The sequence below is a fragment of the Larimichthys crocea genome, chromosome III, assembly GCF_000972845.2.
Source record: "Larimichthys crocea isolate SSNF chromosome III, L_crocea_2.0, whole genome shotgun sequence".
Classification (NCBI taxonomy): Eukaryota; Metazoa; Chordata; class Actinopteri; family Sciaenidae; genus Larimichthys; species Larimichthys crocea.
Window position 1 is genome coordinate 45,501,391 of NC_040013.1, and position 15,146 is coordinate 45,516,536.

The 15,146-nt window shown below is 42.0% G+C and overlaps 2 protein-coding genes across 3 annotated transcripts; both read left to right on the forward strand.

Moving 5' to 3' along the window:
• The first annotated feature begins 1,332 nt into the window (after positions 1 to 1,332).
• On the forward strand, positions 1,333 to 6,113 carry LOC113744468 (mucin-like protein). Its single transcript, XM_027274151.1, has 8 exons — positions 1,333 to 1,609; positions 2,427 to 2,663; positions 2,750 to 2,902; positions 3,162 to 3,357; positions 3,855 to 4,072; positions 4,166 to 4,285; positions 4,366 to 4,485; positions 6,043 to 6,113. The coding sequence occupies exons 1-8, from the start codon at positions 1,333 to 1,335 to the stop codon at positions 6,111 to 6,113; spliced, it is 1,392 nt and encodes a 463-aa protein (XP_027129952.1).
• A 44-nt stretch (positions 6,114 to 6,157) lies between these two features.
• On the forward strand, positions 6,158 to 11,733 carry LOC113745635 (uncharacterized). 2 transcript variants are annotated; one of them, XM_027277868.1, is made up of 5 exons: positions 6,158 to 6,219; positions 6,323 to 6,512; positions 6,666 to 6,794; positions 7,512 to 7,647; positions 10,668 to 11,733. In XM_027277868.1, exons 1-5 carry the CDS (start codon positions 6,181 to 6,183, stop codon positions 10,807 to 10,809), a joined length of 636 nt encoding a protein of 211 aa, XP_027133669.1. In that variant the 5' UTR covers positions 6,158 to 6,180; the 3' UTR covers positions 10,810 to 11,733. The 2 variants fall into 2 exon arrangements, with proteins under 2 accessions (XP_027133669.1, XP_027133668.1); XM_027277867.1 differs by lacking the exon at positions 6,158 to 6,219 and having other exon boundaries at positions 6,235 to 6,512.
• The last annotated feature ends 3,413 nt before the right edge of the window (positions 11,734 to 15,146 follow it).

Here is a 15,146-nt window from a genome sequence, read left to right on the forward strand (position 1 = left end):
TCGAGTCTCCTCTGTGTCACCTTTACCTCAACAAGAGACCGCTGGACCGTTGCCAGGGTTATAGCTGGGACAGCCAGGCCAAGAAGGCGACAAAGGGTACAGGTGAGGGATTTTTTTTGCCAGTAAACATTTTTTTAGAAAGCAGAGGCAGACAGAAAGACAGACGAAGGTTGCTGGCTGAACCGTCAGCGTTTGAAGTAATGCTGGTGTTTGCATATCTCATCACGACAGACGGCAGCCTGACCATTCCTAGAAATGAATCAAAGAAAACTGTAGTGTAATGAATTCAAACTATTTTCCCAGAAAACCTCTCTTGTCTATGTTTCCCTTGCAGCGATGGTGTACGGCAGTCTCCATTTCATCACCTTTGATGGAACAGGGTACTCCTTCAGGGCCCTGGGAGAGTTTGTGATATTGCGTCTCTCCTCTGATACCGGCTCTAATATCTTCACCCTGCAAGGACAGACTGACAAGCTACATACAGATGCAGAGGGGATCGTTGAGGTCCCAGTGGTGGTGCGCATGGCTGCCTTCCACCAGGGCATTGGCAAGGTCAGGGTGTGTGTGTGTGCGTGTGTGTGTGTGTGTGTGTGTGTGTGTGTGTGTGTGTGTGTGTGTGTGTGTGTGTGTGAAAGGAAGTGTTCAATTTTGGAAAATAAGCCTCCTCTCTTTCCCTCTGACAGCTATATTGATGCCACACTCATGTGTGTTAAGTAGAGAGTGGGGAGACCATTAGCCTAACTTAGCATAAGGAAGCAGGGGGAACCAGCTAGCCTGATTCTGTCCAAGAGAATTTTAGTATGAAAAACTGTGGGAGGACATTTTACCCATCAACCTATATGGCCTCAAATAATTGTTCCACATTTTTCTTTTAACTTTTTCTTCTTTCACATTATTCTAATGCCAAATTGGTGTAGTTTTTTATAAGGGTTAGGGTTACAAAGTTGTCTAAAAACATTGGATAATGCCACAAATACAGAACCTTCCATTCTAGGAAACCACACTGTACTTATGGTCAAATAAATATTAGATAATACTTTTATTATATTGTAATTGTATCATACTTTAACTTAACGCTAATATTTCTATATTATTTTCAGATTGAATGGAGACGTGTAGACAAAGGAGACGGACTGGAGGTTTTTGTGGATGATCTTAAGGTCCCAGTCACAGTTGGTAATGATCACCACACACATCTGGCATACAGTCAAAATCTTGTTTTGTTTTTGTATGAAATACCACAGTATGTAATTAACAATCTGGAGTTACATAACAAATCAATCCTTTTCATATGACAAATATGTCATAACTGTCCTTTCAGGTACTGTGCACATGGGTAAGGACTTCGCTGTGCGCTGTGTGTCACTGTCTCGCTGCGCAGTGGTGTATGCCGGTGGTCTCCATGTGGTGGTGTGGCAGGTTGTAGGCCAAAATCAGCTAGCGGCCATGGTGGAGGTTCCACAGACTTTCTACAACCGCACTGTGGGTCTCATGGGTTTCTGGAGCACCAGCCGTGCTGACGATTTCCTCATGTCCGATGGCAGGATCCTGCCCTCAGCGGGCCTCAAACTCCCATCAGAAAAAAGGCTGCATGACTTTGGCATGTCCTGTGAGTGGCCCATAGATGCTTATAGTTATACTATTTAACTGAGAAATGTTTTGAGAAATAAATTATAATGGTTAAATTATGCAAAGCTGTCGTATAAAATATAGAAAACACAAAATAATCTAAAAACTGGGCCCACAAACACTACTCCCAATTCATAGCTAGGCTGTGACTGACTGACAGTGAGCCCTCTACCCCTGTTTGCTGCTTTCTTGCATTAAATCATGATACCTGGACCTTTCTAACATCATCCTTCCTCCTAGGGACCTGTTGTCTATAACAGGATATAATATAATGGGGTCTTGGAATGGAGTCTTGTCCTCATGGTTTAGGTCAGCTTTTTCTGTTAGAATAACAATTTGTCAATATTAAGAATTGATCATATGACTATGTGTAATGTGAAAGGGGTCGTTTGTAACAACGAAAGAAAATAATTACCCAACACTGCAGCATATTTGCTCTATCAAGTCTTTCAGCTCATTGTTTTGGTTTGACGTCTCACAACTTTACTGTTGTGATTTGCTATTTTCCAGGTACAGCAGGCACATGTTTTCAGTGAAAAAGCTTTGATAAGCTCATGCTATCTTCCCAGCACCACACAGCAGGCAAAGTTAGCGACTAGCTGGTGAACATAGTGGAGCATGTAACAGCCAAAGAGCTTGATATTTCTCTCAGGAGTTTGTGACAGAAGCAAAACAGAGGTAATAGGAGAGTGTTTGGCTTGATGTTATCATGCAGTACAGCATGCAGGGTGTTTTGTTAAGCTATACCTGTCTCCACATCAATCATCATCTCTGCCTGTACGCATGTGTGTTTCTAGGGGCAGTTCCAGTTCCTGAGAGCCTGTTGTTCTCTCCACCTGCATTGGTTCAACTGGAGCCAGTCTCCTCTGAGAGCTTGATGAAAAACGTCAGTCCTGCTGAGACTGAGGAGTTGAGGAAAATCTGTAAAGGCAGCATGCAGTGTGTCTATGATACCTTGGCATCCGGCAGCTCTGATCTGGGCCTGCAGACTCTGGACGCCGAGCAGAACTATGAAAATCTGGCTATGATCTATGGTAATGTGGCTACGCTATGTTGTAATCGTTTGCTTTTTCCTCATTGACCTGTACTAATTTGACACATTCTGACTGTGGTCTGCTAGGTAACATGCCCCCCATAGTGACGGGGCCCACAGTGATCCGCTGTAAGGTCAACTCTACTGTCAACATTCAGATTGATGCTCAGGACCCAAATGGAGACCTCATCACCTACTCACTGCTCTTCCCCAGGCCTCCACGGGCTTCTATAAGCGGAGGTGAGACACACACACAAACTTTATACTTAAATGCGCCCCTTTTAAAACGTTGATGTTATAAATGACGTTACTGTTGACATTTCTTAGTGCCTGTCTAGTTTTTCAGTAGATGGGACATTTCAAAGCTGAGTCAGTCGATTGTGTCACAGAGACAAACAGGGATACGGAATGCACCAAAGACTTGCAGACATGTTTTTGGTATAACATGGCATAAATATTCCATGATGTTCTATGAATGTGTCCACGTGTTCCCCTCTAGCTACTGGCCTCCTGACGTGGACACTGCTCACCACACAGCCTGTCAAACTGACCATCAAAGTCAGTGACAAGGTCACCAGCTCTCTGTTCACCCCCGTCCTTCGCATCTGCAACTGCCTCAACGGAGGAACGTGCCAGTACGACAGCGTCACTGAAAACCACCAGCAGGGAAAGTTCCAGGTGCACTATGAACATACGTAATAATATTAACGATAAAATAAATATTCACACTCACTTCTCATATTTTCTTTTTATTAAATGATGACAAAGTTTCTTTATAACTTGCATGTAACTTATTGTAACTAAATTTTATCTTACTTTGTTGGTTCACTGAGGCCTGCTTATTTATTATGCCATATGCACTTGCTTGCATGGTATATCTAGCTGCTCAAACACATTTCTTAATGCATAATTTATTCTTAAGGAAGTGTTTCTGACCAGCTTCAGGTTATTGTAATTTCATGTGGATGATCTCAGCACTGTGGTTGTTCTCTCTCAGCTCATTATGAATTCCTTCATGATGTTCCCCACTGATGTTAAGGGAATGTAGTTGGCAGAAGGATGTATTTGTGTGTGTGTGTGTGTGTGCGTGTGTGCGTGTGTGTGCGTGTGTGTGTGTGTGTGTGTGTGTGTGTGTGTGTGTGTGGAACAAGTTGTATCTCTTTTTATGTTAATCTGTCTGTCCGTGCTCCTTTCTGTTTATTATTCTTTCCTCTCAGGTGGTGGGGTGCCTGTGCCCAAAGGGATTCAGCGGGAAGTTCTGTGGGAAAACTCCAGACGTGTGTCAAGGCAAACCCTGTTTCCAAGGGGTGCAGTGCCAGTCAAAGTCAGAGCCTGACCAGTTCACCTGTGGAGAGTGTCCTATCAATACTGTCTCTGGGGGAAAAGAGGGATACAAGTGCTTTGAGCATGGTCTGTATTTGTGACTTTCTCTGTGCCATTGAGAAAAAATGACCCCATTCACTATCATTTATGTGATTCTTCTTTCCCTGTATGCCTTCTCAGACTTGTGTGCCCCTCCGTACCCCTTCCCCTGCCACAAAGACGCCATCTGCGACAGCATCAAACATGACTACAGCTGCTCATGTAAAACTGGCTTTACAGGGGACGGTTACAACTGCACAGGTACTGAACGCCCAACTGCTTAGTATGGATGACAGCACGGTTATTTACAATAGTCTGAGCTGCCTCTGTTTGTATTGCAGATATAGATGAGTGTGCAGACCTCTCAGCCTGTCCCAGTGCCAAGTTTGAGTGTCAGAACAAGCCTGGCTCTTTCGACTGCTTCTGTAGATACCAGAACTCCAGAAACACTGATGGATGTGGTATGTGCACCATTGTTATCAGCATTTAGCCAGCAGTGAACTACTTTAGCAGGGTATAGATGAAACAGAATATAATGTATTACAGAATATATTGTATGACAAAACAATGTTTTGATTTTATTTGCTTAGCTCTAAAGGCACCCTATATGCTAGAAACATCGCCATCTAGAGGCTATGTGGAACAAGGATGTCCTGTACAAGCCATACACCCTTATTTACATACTTTAACTTCAACTTTATTTATTTATATAGCACCTTTCATACAAAATTGTAGCCCAGAGTGCTTCACAGAGCAGAGTAAAAACAGAAATAGACAACAACTAACAGTTCTTAAGGCAACAGAGCAGTTGCATGAAAAACTAGAGATTAGAAGAAGAGTAAAAAGCATAAAACTACAACAATGAAACAAATAAGAAGAAAAATTAAGACCTATAGGGTAAAAATCATAATGTAAGAACAGTTGCAGTAAAAGTAGAGAAGGTTCTGACAACTAGGAGTCCAGATGCCGAGGATCTGAGGGTCCTGCTTGGTACATACTTCTGTAGCATGTCACAAAGGTAGGTTGGTGCCAGGCCATTCAGTGATTTAAGAGAATCTTAAAATCAATTCTAAAACTAACGGGTAACCAGTGCAAGGTTTTTAAAATGGGGGTTATATGTGCCCTCTGTCTGGTCTTTGTCAGTACTCGGGACAGAAGGGCATTACAGTAATCGAGTCTTGAAGTGTTAAAAGTGTGAATTAGTTTTTCTGTGTCAGCCTTATAGTGCTCAAGTTCGCACAGCCACTCACATGGTTGTGATGCCTGTATATGTACTGTAAATTCACATACTTATTATGATCTTTTTTCATGTGTTTGGTTGAGAGCCACGTTACACCTGTACAGGTGTTCTAATTTTTTGTGTTTTATGTGGGATAGAGAGACTTCACATCAACTCAAGATGGCTGTGTGGTTGTAGAATTAGTCTCACCGGGATCAAAAAGACGCAAAAGTGCATGGTCAATGCACTGGATTTGTTATATTCCTATTTCATTTTCCAGGGGAAATATGGCTTATGTGAGGCATTTGTGTTTGTTTGCTTTCAGATTCTTTCATATTACTGTACGTTAAAAAGAGGTATTGTAGCTTTCTGTCCTGTCCTAATAGTCTTTTTAGTGTGGGACAGCTTAGTGCATGGATTGTAAACTTGATGAAATTGCTGCCTTTTATCTATTTATTCTTAAAGTCCAAACACAATGTCCAAAAACTTGGTCCATGACATGGTTGTAAAACACTCTTTACCTGCCAGCGACTACCTTTGGTGCTTTTCCATAAAATCACTGGTCAATGTTACAGTAAGTGTATTAACCTGAATATAATAATAATAATAACAACAACAACAATAATAATAATAATAATAATAATAATAATAATAATAACTAATATAAAACAAATAAATATAAATTCAGCCCCTGACACGAGCAGAGGTCTAATCAAGCAGAATAGGTGAATTGTGTCAAATGTTCAGTATGTGTAACCCGTGTGTTTCATTCACCTCTGAATCGTGTGTTCCTCTGCAGGTGACTCTGCCAATCCTCCAGGTAAGCACTTCCTCTGGTGTTTCCATGGTAAACACGCCCATATATGGTAATAATAGGTCATCACACAGCTGCTTCTGTTGTTCTGTGTCTGCAGGGTGGAATGTGTTCAACGTCTCTATGGTCTGGAAGAAGAAAGGATCTGATGGACTCAAACAGGTGTGTGAGGGGGATGATAGTGGTAGTTGGTAGTATGTAACAGTAATAATACAAACAAATGTGTAAACTGCATCATGAAAATCTGTATCTCCTCCTTTCTCAGCTGGTAAACATTCTGTCAACGGGTTTCAAGAACAAATTCTACAACGCCAGCAAGGTTCCAGCACACAGCTCCAATCCAGATGTGTCTGAATATCGAATCAACGTGTCCAGTGACACACCGCACTGGTACATCAGAGACTTCCTGGGCCGAGCCAGCAGGGAATATGAGATTAGTGCTGTAGAAGTTGATGGTAAACTACCATACATTTAACATAATAATTCCAATTAATATCACACATTGCACTGTTTCAGTGCCACAGTATAGAGCGATATAGTGCAGTACTTTTGTTAGTGATGGTAAGACTATTCTCTCCCACTTGCTCTTGGGCTGTCCACACCTACAGATCTGGATGAATGTAAGGCCAAAGAGGCGGTATGCGTCCGTTCTGCCCTCTGCTCCAACACTTACGGAGGCTACAGGTGTCTTTGCAATGGCACAACTGATGTGGACGAAACCCAGTCCTGTGTATTAGGTGAGGATCTGAGCATGTTTTACATCCATCCCATAGGTACATCAATGGCTCTAGGACTAATAAAATCAAAATTTTAACCAGTAAAGGGCCTCATAGAAATGTCTTTAATAGTGTTGGCGCTGATTTGTAGTTCTTGATAATTTGACATTTATGGTGTCCTTTACTCCTATGCTAAAAAACATTTTGTGTGATGAGAGCATGCTGTTGCAGCCTGGAGAACAGAGGTGGACCCAAACACAACAGGCTGTCTGTAGACAATCAACAGTTTTCTAAGTACTTAAATCAAACAAAAAGTGTCCGCTGCTGCAGGCGGCTGGTGGCAGGAGGCAGGTCCACAGAAAAACAAAAGGTCAGTGAGCTGGAGAAAAACACAGAAAAAAGAGGCAACATTAGAAATAAAGCACAGCTCGTTCACAGGAATTTACAAGTGTAAGTTCACTGGAGACTTTCTACTGGCTCTACCGATTAGACAGAATTATCTGGCACAGGAGTGAAGTCAGAGCCAGTTTTATGGGGAGGTTGAATCAGGTGACGACTGAAACCAGGTGTGCCTCACTGCCCTTGCCAGAAGTGGTAAGCTCCGCCTCCACCACCCTCCAACACTGCAGGTAACGAGAGACAGGAAAAGGGGAAGACCAGTACACAAAACATAACAAACACAACCCAGGCCATAACACATGCATTTGTCATGACTTGGTTTGACTTTGGCCTTTGCAGACAGAGAGGAGGTGAAGGATAATAAACCAAACCTTGTTCTGGCCCTGGTTCTGGGTATTGGCATCCCTCTGCTCTTGCTGCTAATCCTGGCTGCACTGGCCTGCCTCTGCTGCTGCAAGAAGACTGTTACTGGAGAGTGAGTAACAACACCAGGACATAAAGTAGAATTTACATACACATTTGACTTCATACACGACATTCACGGCTGACATAGAGTTTAGACAGGTTTTTAACTACTTACTGTTTGATCGAAGCTCCTGATGATGATCCCTATTTTTGCTGATAAGTAACACATTTAAAGGTCCAGCGTGATTTAGTGGCACCCAGAAGTGAAGTTGCAGATTGCACCCAAATGGATACTCTCACGCATCATACATGTTTTCTGGTATGCAACAAGCATTACAGCCTGCTAAATAGCTGCATCTCTTTTGGGAAGAGTGAATTTCATATGGGGGTCATTGCAGGTCACCACAAAATGTACTGCTGTAGAGAATGACCAGGCCACACACACACACACACACACACACACACACACACACACACACACACTCACAGTTACACAGTGTTTCAAGGTACAGTAGTCAAGTAGGTCTGCCCAGAGACAATCCTTCACAGCAACTTGAAGGCTTTAAATCCTGTCCTCTGTATTGCTGCTGCAGCACTGTCTTCTTGTATTTAACTTCTCAGTTGGAGGACGGTGCCCACTCTCTTACTATATTAAACAAAAACACTTCCTACTAACAGCTTTGGTCCGAGTTATGAAACTGCACTTGGGTAACACGGAGGACTGTTTGCAGATAAAATATACAGTAATGATGAGCGTAACACGCCCACAGACGAGAGTTTGCTCACAAAAAAACAATACAGTGTAGTTTCACAAAGAAATTTGGGAAATACCCGTTTTATAAATGTTAGCATGAGAAAATTGATAAAGACTGGAAGCAGGGAAACAGCCCGCCTAGCTCTGTCTGAAGGTGACAAAATCTGCCTACCAACCACTCTGAAGCTCATTTTGACTTTACACTGAATTATGTGCCAGACTATTTCTTAGCTGAGATCAATGACTTCCTTTTTGTGTGGATTAAACAAAGATATAAATCGAAAGTGTGCTAATTAGCTAATTAGTTAAAACTGTTTAAACAGAGCCTATTTACTGTACTGTATTTACAGTGTAAGAGTGGTATACATTTTCTTATGTAACTCTTTCCAAGAAAGTTATTTAATGCATTTCCTGTTGAGTTTTTCTTTTCTTTTTTAGAAAGGACATTAAAGGAAGAGTTGTCCATCTTATTTGAGAGAATAGGTCAATTACACAGCTGTGGTCTGATCTGCTTCACTCGAAAGCTCTGCTGGATCAGGGGCCTGGAGCACAGTCTGCCCCCTCTTTTTATAAGTTTGTTATTCTGGGTGTCATCCTTCCTGATTAGTACTTGAGTCATTTCTCTCAATGGACCTTGTTTTGGGCAGAGGCGGTTTCTCTGTAAATAATTCCTTTAAGACCAAAGTCTATATATTGCTGCACTGTGTCTTATTATTATTATTATCACAGTGTAAACACAAAAACAGGTCATTTCCCAGGCTTGAGTTACTACTCAGAGTTTGACTGAGCTAGCCGGGCAAAGGCTGCGCTTGCTTACGGTGTGTGCACCATTAGTTATTGATTGATTTTGATTTGATTGAGTGAGTGATTAAAGCTCAGTGTGTTGTTTAATCTCAGGGAGACTGTTCAGGGAGACTGTTCAGAAATCCTGCAGACAAAGGGTCATGAAGATGAACAGAAAGGATTTGTGATCATGTCAGCAGAACACCTCTTTGTATAGTCTTCGTTAGGTTTTCACTACACCCAGTATAACAAACCATTTTCACATATATTTTGTTGAACAAATATGTCACATTCCCAAAATGTCAAACTATTCCTTTAAGCAGAGGAAGAGGACATTTTCTTGCTGTGATTTAACTAGACCACACAGATGGACACATCACAGCAAAGAGACTGGCATTAAAACCACACTCTCAGTGGCACATAGAAAAATATCAGACCACAGCAGGATTTTAATACAAAGCGCAGTATTAAAATCTGCTGTAACTGCTAAAGTACATCTGATATGATGCAGATACGGATGTGTATGTGCATGTGAATGTGCTTAGCAGTGTATCTATTCATGACTTTGTGCATCATAATGACAATAACGTGTCCTTGGCCCCGGCATGTGTACAGATGTATGGCATCTGGGCCAGGTGTTAGTGGGCCACAGAGACACATAATCCCCCCGATGACTGGCCTGCTTTCTCCGCTATCAGTAAACTAGACCCTATGGATATAATGGCCGGGGGTTAGCTCCAGCATTGTGGGATTATGTTGTTAGATTAGAGTGAATAAGCAAAAGCCAGGAAAGAGGTTCTGCTGTTGTCTTTCAACAACAGAGAGAAAGAGCTAGAGATATTTGGATTATATGGTATGATATAATAGCAGTGAAGGTGCCAGATGTATAAGATATGATGAAGCAGAAATGGTTTACTTTAATGTTTCCAATAACTTCCCATTTCGTAACATCGAATGTATTGCAGCATTGCATTCAAGCATTATATATGAAATCTGTGGACCGATTATGCACAGAACAATTCATGGCACACCAGGTTTCACCTCATTATCAGAGCAGATATACATATTTGCACAAAGTACAACCATAATGATATACAATCCAAAACATCTGAACTGCAAATCAGACAACAATGAGTCCAGAGAAGCACTGGGGATGTGTGTGCTTCATGTTTTTAATCAGCTTTAGCCTCAGATTTCAGCTTCTTTCAACACTCGGAATATCTAGGCTACAGCCTGCATGAATATACATGAATCTCTGAGTATTCCACAACAACTGCACATCCAAACATTTCCATAAATTCCCTGAAATTAATTGTTTACTGCGTGGAGAGTTATAGACAGCATTTAATCAGAGCCAGGAATTCACTGTAAAAGGTGCAAAATGTGCAGAAACGTGACTCCAGGCATTGATGAGGATATAACACCGCTCATTTACACTTTTACAGAACATAATGATTCACATGGTGCAAACAATTATTTTATTTATTTATTTTTTTTACATATCTGCCATGTTTGTCATTCGTGCATTCTGATTGGCTTATCTTGTCTTCCAGCCTCCCACCCTTGATGCCAGACTACATCCAGGAGCAGCACAACCCTCCGCCCTTCAACTATTCCGACCCTGCCCTACATTACATGACCCACTACAGCCCACGGATCATAGACAACATCACACCCAGGCAACGCCTCAGATAGCACATACTAAAAGCACATGCACACACAGGTACAAATCACTTACACAGATCATGCACACACACACACACACACACACACACACACACACACACACTTGCACACAAAAATGCAAGTGCAAACACTTTTGGAGCCACTGTATATGTTTTATAACGACAAGATGAATGACTCTTATTTATAGCGTAACAAACAAGTAATTAAACCTGAGTGACTTTTAAAGTCAATTACTTCCAATCCTCTCTGCTGAGCGATGGACCTGCCGAGTTTGAACTGCAAGATTTTTCGCCGGGACAACAGTTTACAGTCAGAGCCTGACCCAGCAGAACTCGACCACCTCTTGGCTGGAGACGGCGATGAAAAGTAAACCTCTGCAGTGGTCTTTGGCTTCCAGCTGATACTAAGCCAACAGCCTCTTTGATAGCCACATTAGCATTTGACAGAATACCTGGCATCAGGCTCCTGCCCTCTGTCCACCTATATTCACTATCAAGGATGTTATGGTTGTAGTCCAAAGTGTGCATTATCTCATCCATACCTGGAAATTCACTCATCACTCATGATCACCAACGCATCACTTAAGTTAATTTATGTGTTATTAGTTTGCAGAGTAGGCATCACTGTTTTCCAAAAGCATTTATCTCACTTTGGGATTACACTCGAAATGATTGGTCATTGCTGGATCGTGTCCCAATTCATTCAACACAGCAGAGTAATTCAGTGTTTCAACTGGCAGCTGTCTCACGTAAAGCTGGACTGTCACTGTAAGTAAAAAAAAAAAAAAAAAAAAGGATATGTAAATAAAATGGAAATCAACAATGTGCTGTGGTGATATTATTTCAAGAAGAAAGCAGCTTGGATATTAGTGTTGTAACAAAGATGTCACTTTACGAGTCTTTAGCTCACCCTGACCTCTGACCTCCCGTCCCGAAAAACATTAATTTCACATTGTAATCTTCCTGTAAACTGATGGATGTCAACTGGATGCTGCTAATGTGTGAGGACTCATCTTGAACAGTGATTGTGACAAAATAATCTAGCCGTTTTCAAACGTTATTCTTGGCAGAGTGAAGGACACATGCTACTACTTCTACTACTGCATTGTAATCTTGCTTTCTGTTGACAATTGGTGCAGTCATTCAATACAGTGGCTACAACTAGACTACACAATGGCCATCAGAATGGAGGGAGACAATACCCACATGCCAATATCAGATGTTAGATCAAAGCACTCTGGTCCTTTACTCAAATAAAGGTAACAATCCCATAGTGTTTAGGTACTCCACTACAAGCCTTCAAGCATAAATGTACCTACATACTGTATAAGTAAAAGTAAGTTTTAAAATAACTGATAATGCATTATATTATTGGATCTTCTGTGACTGATGCATTAACATATAAGCAGGAGTTATCAGATAGAGCAACTTTCTACTTCTAGCTGGATTATCAAGCACACAAAAAGGACAACTGTGCCCAAAGGGTCACTCTTTATACATTTGTTCTGTGTATGTATCTCATAACAGATAATCAGTGTCCTCAAAGTAATAAAGTAACTATGGCTGTCAAATGAATGTAGCGGAGTAAAAATGACAACAATCCAGGGGTGGATGAAGTATTCAGTTCTTTACTTGAGCAAAAGAAGTAATACCACATATAAATGTATGGCAAAATACACAGTTACAAGTAAAAGACCTCCATTCAGAATGGCTCCATTCAGAGTGCGTCATTAGTGATGCATTAACATGTAAGCAGCATTATAATGTTGTATCTTGTAGAGGTGATGCAAATTTTAACTTCTTTACATACAGTTGTGCTGTTTAATCTATAAAAATGCATAATAATATAATATGTGATGCTCATGTGCTCATGTTTTGCACCTGTGGCTGTGTAGATAAATGTAGTGGGGTACAAAGCAGCATATAATAGAGATATTCAACTCTTAAGATTGTACGTAAGTTAAGTACTTCACTAAATGCACTTTATTATTTTCCACCTCTGCATCTTGAATATTATTAGAATCCCTTTGATCACATCAGTCCTGTTCTGCTGTGTGACTGGCTCCCTGCAATCTCTTCTCCCGCCACCAGGTGTCACAGCTGAGTCTTCCACATAAGGCAGATCAATCCAATTTATTTATGAGTATGGTTTAAGCAGAAACGCAGCACTCTCACAGCTCCCCCCACCCCACCCCACCACACACACACATGCACAGACGACTAGACACCTGCTCTGCAGCCTTCATCTGGAAGTGGCCACAGCTTGCGGTGGAGCTCGCTGCCCCCTGCAGAATGAGATCATCTGAAGGGGGGCGCGGAGAGAGGCAGCCCTGCAGGTCCCCTGCCACTGCAGAGACAGTCCTGGCCTATGCTACAGCAAGGGTCAAGGACAGGGCACTGCTAAAACACTGCCCCTGTCACTTCCTTATTGTGGTTACGCACTAAAGTACTCATGCACGCAACTACCTCTGCATAACCTCTGCAGTGCTTCTCCATTCCACTGGTTTTCAGTTTCGTCAGGATTGATTGAGAGAAAACTGAGATTATGCCACAACCTCACATACATGATTTGAGTAAACTTCTGTAAAGAATAAAGCTCCATAGTAAGGAGAGCCCCTGACACCTGATATAGACACATGCAGAGCTAACAGTAAGCAACAGCCACTGAGGATGAAATCACCTTGGTGAGAGAGCTTTGTAGTGCCACACTTCTGGAAGGTTCCAAGTAGCACTGTTTCATGTGCTGCTGAAGTCTGCAGTGTTTGAACTCCAGCTCCACACTGACTGCAGCAGACAACCTGGAGGCAAGCCAGTGAGGGAAAGAGGGAGGAATGAAGGGAGAGGGACAGAGTTAGATAGAGTCAGAGAAAGAGAGAGAGAGAGAGAGGGGACAGGAGCGAAATGAAAAGTGAGAGAGCGAAGATCAACAGCAGGGATTCTATTTGACAGCCAGTAAGTGGTTTTGTCCCTCAGATCCCTTCAAATAAAACAACTGACATGTGCAGGTTTAGAGGCGCTTGATGATCCAGTGCCAGGCCCAACAAACAGAAACACGTTAGGGGGATAGAAACCTAAGTGCATGCTTAACACTATATCCATTTCATCACAACATGATTGAAATAGGCAGGCAATAGCAGGCCCGACCAAATCCTCTTATCCGATTTGAGGCCATTAATCATTTTTGCCTCATGATGTAATTTTAGAAAACATGTCATTTCTCAGTAACAGGTAGGCCAGAATGCAGATGGGATCATGTGCAGCTAGCTCGTTGTTGGACCTTATACAGCTAATGCCCTTATTGTGTGGCTGTAAAACCATTCACTCTGACTGGGAGTGGTTTGTTGAAGGCTCTCAACTTTGCCCATTGACTAGGCCACAACATTTGGCCAGCGTATGCTGGAAAACATTACTGGCAAAAAGGAATTCTTCGCAGTAGTTGTATCCGAAATTGCCAGCAGGTCATTAAAAATAAATGCGCACATGAACACACCCCTTCCCTGCCGTATTTACCATCAGCGCACGTATACAGAAGGATTTGCATGTAGGCATATGGGCTGATCTTACATATACATACTCGTGCAAATGTTCAAGCACACGTAAAAGCAAACAGATGCGGGCCTGCGTGTGCACACATGCACACTCACACAATGTAAAGGTCTTTTCACTAATAGTAGCTTGACATCCATGATGCACAAACAACTGCCATTCTCTCTCATGAAAGGTGATCCGCTCCATTGGCATGGAACCAGCAGGTGCATTACAAAGCCTCATTCATTAATAATGGCGCCCGCGTCTTTCAGTTACACAGGTAAACATCTTCTCATATTTGTCACCAGCGCTTTATCCCACATGCCACTTAGGTATACAAATTAGCATTTTCTTTAAGCCTTTTGCCTGGAAGCTGCTTTATTTTAGAACATGATTGCGCAATAACACCCCAATGCACAGTGCTACCACATACTGTATCTCACGTGCCGTGTGCCAACCCGTCCCCATTGCCAAAAATTGAACTGACCCACATGTTCGGTTTTTCTGTAAAGGGAACAATGCTGAGCGCTATCAGCAGGAGTGATGTTACAGGCCATTGGGAGGTGACATTAATGAAGATGGAGGGCTGACTTCAGCCCTGCCTCTGCTGAACTAAAGTGACCTTTGACCCTACATTGGAAATGAAAGCTACCATTTTATAAAAATGTTCCGGGTTGGACTGCGTCCGATAAGAACTTGTTATGTGAGGAAGTTACATATTCACAGAGCTGATAAGAGGAGGAGAAACATAAGAGGAATAGCAGTGGTTTAAGCATGGAGTGCACACACATGGATCAATCTGCGTAAAAAATAATACTA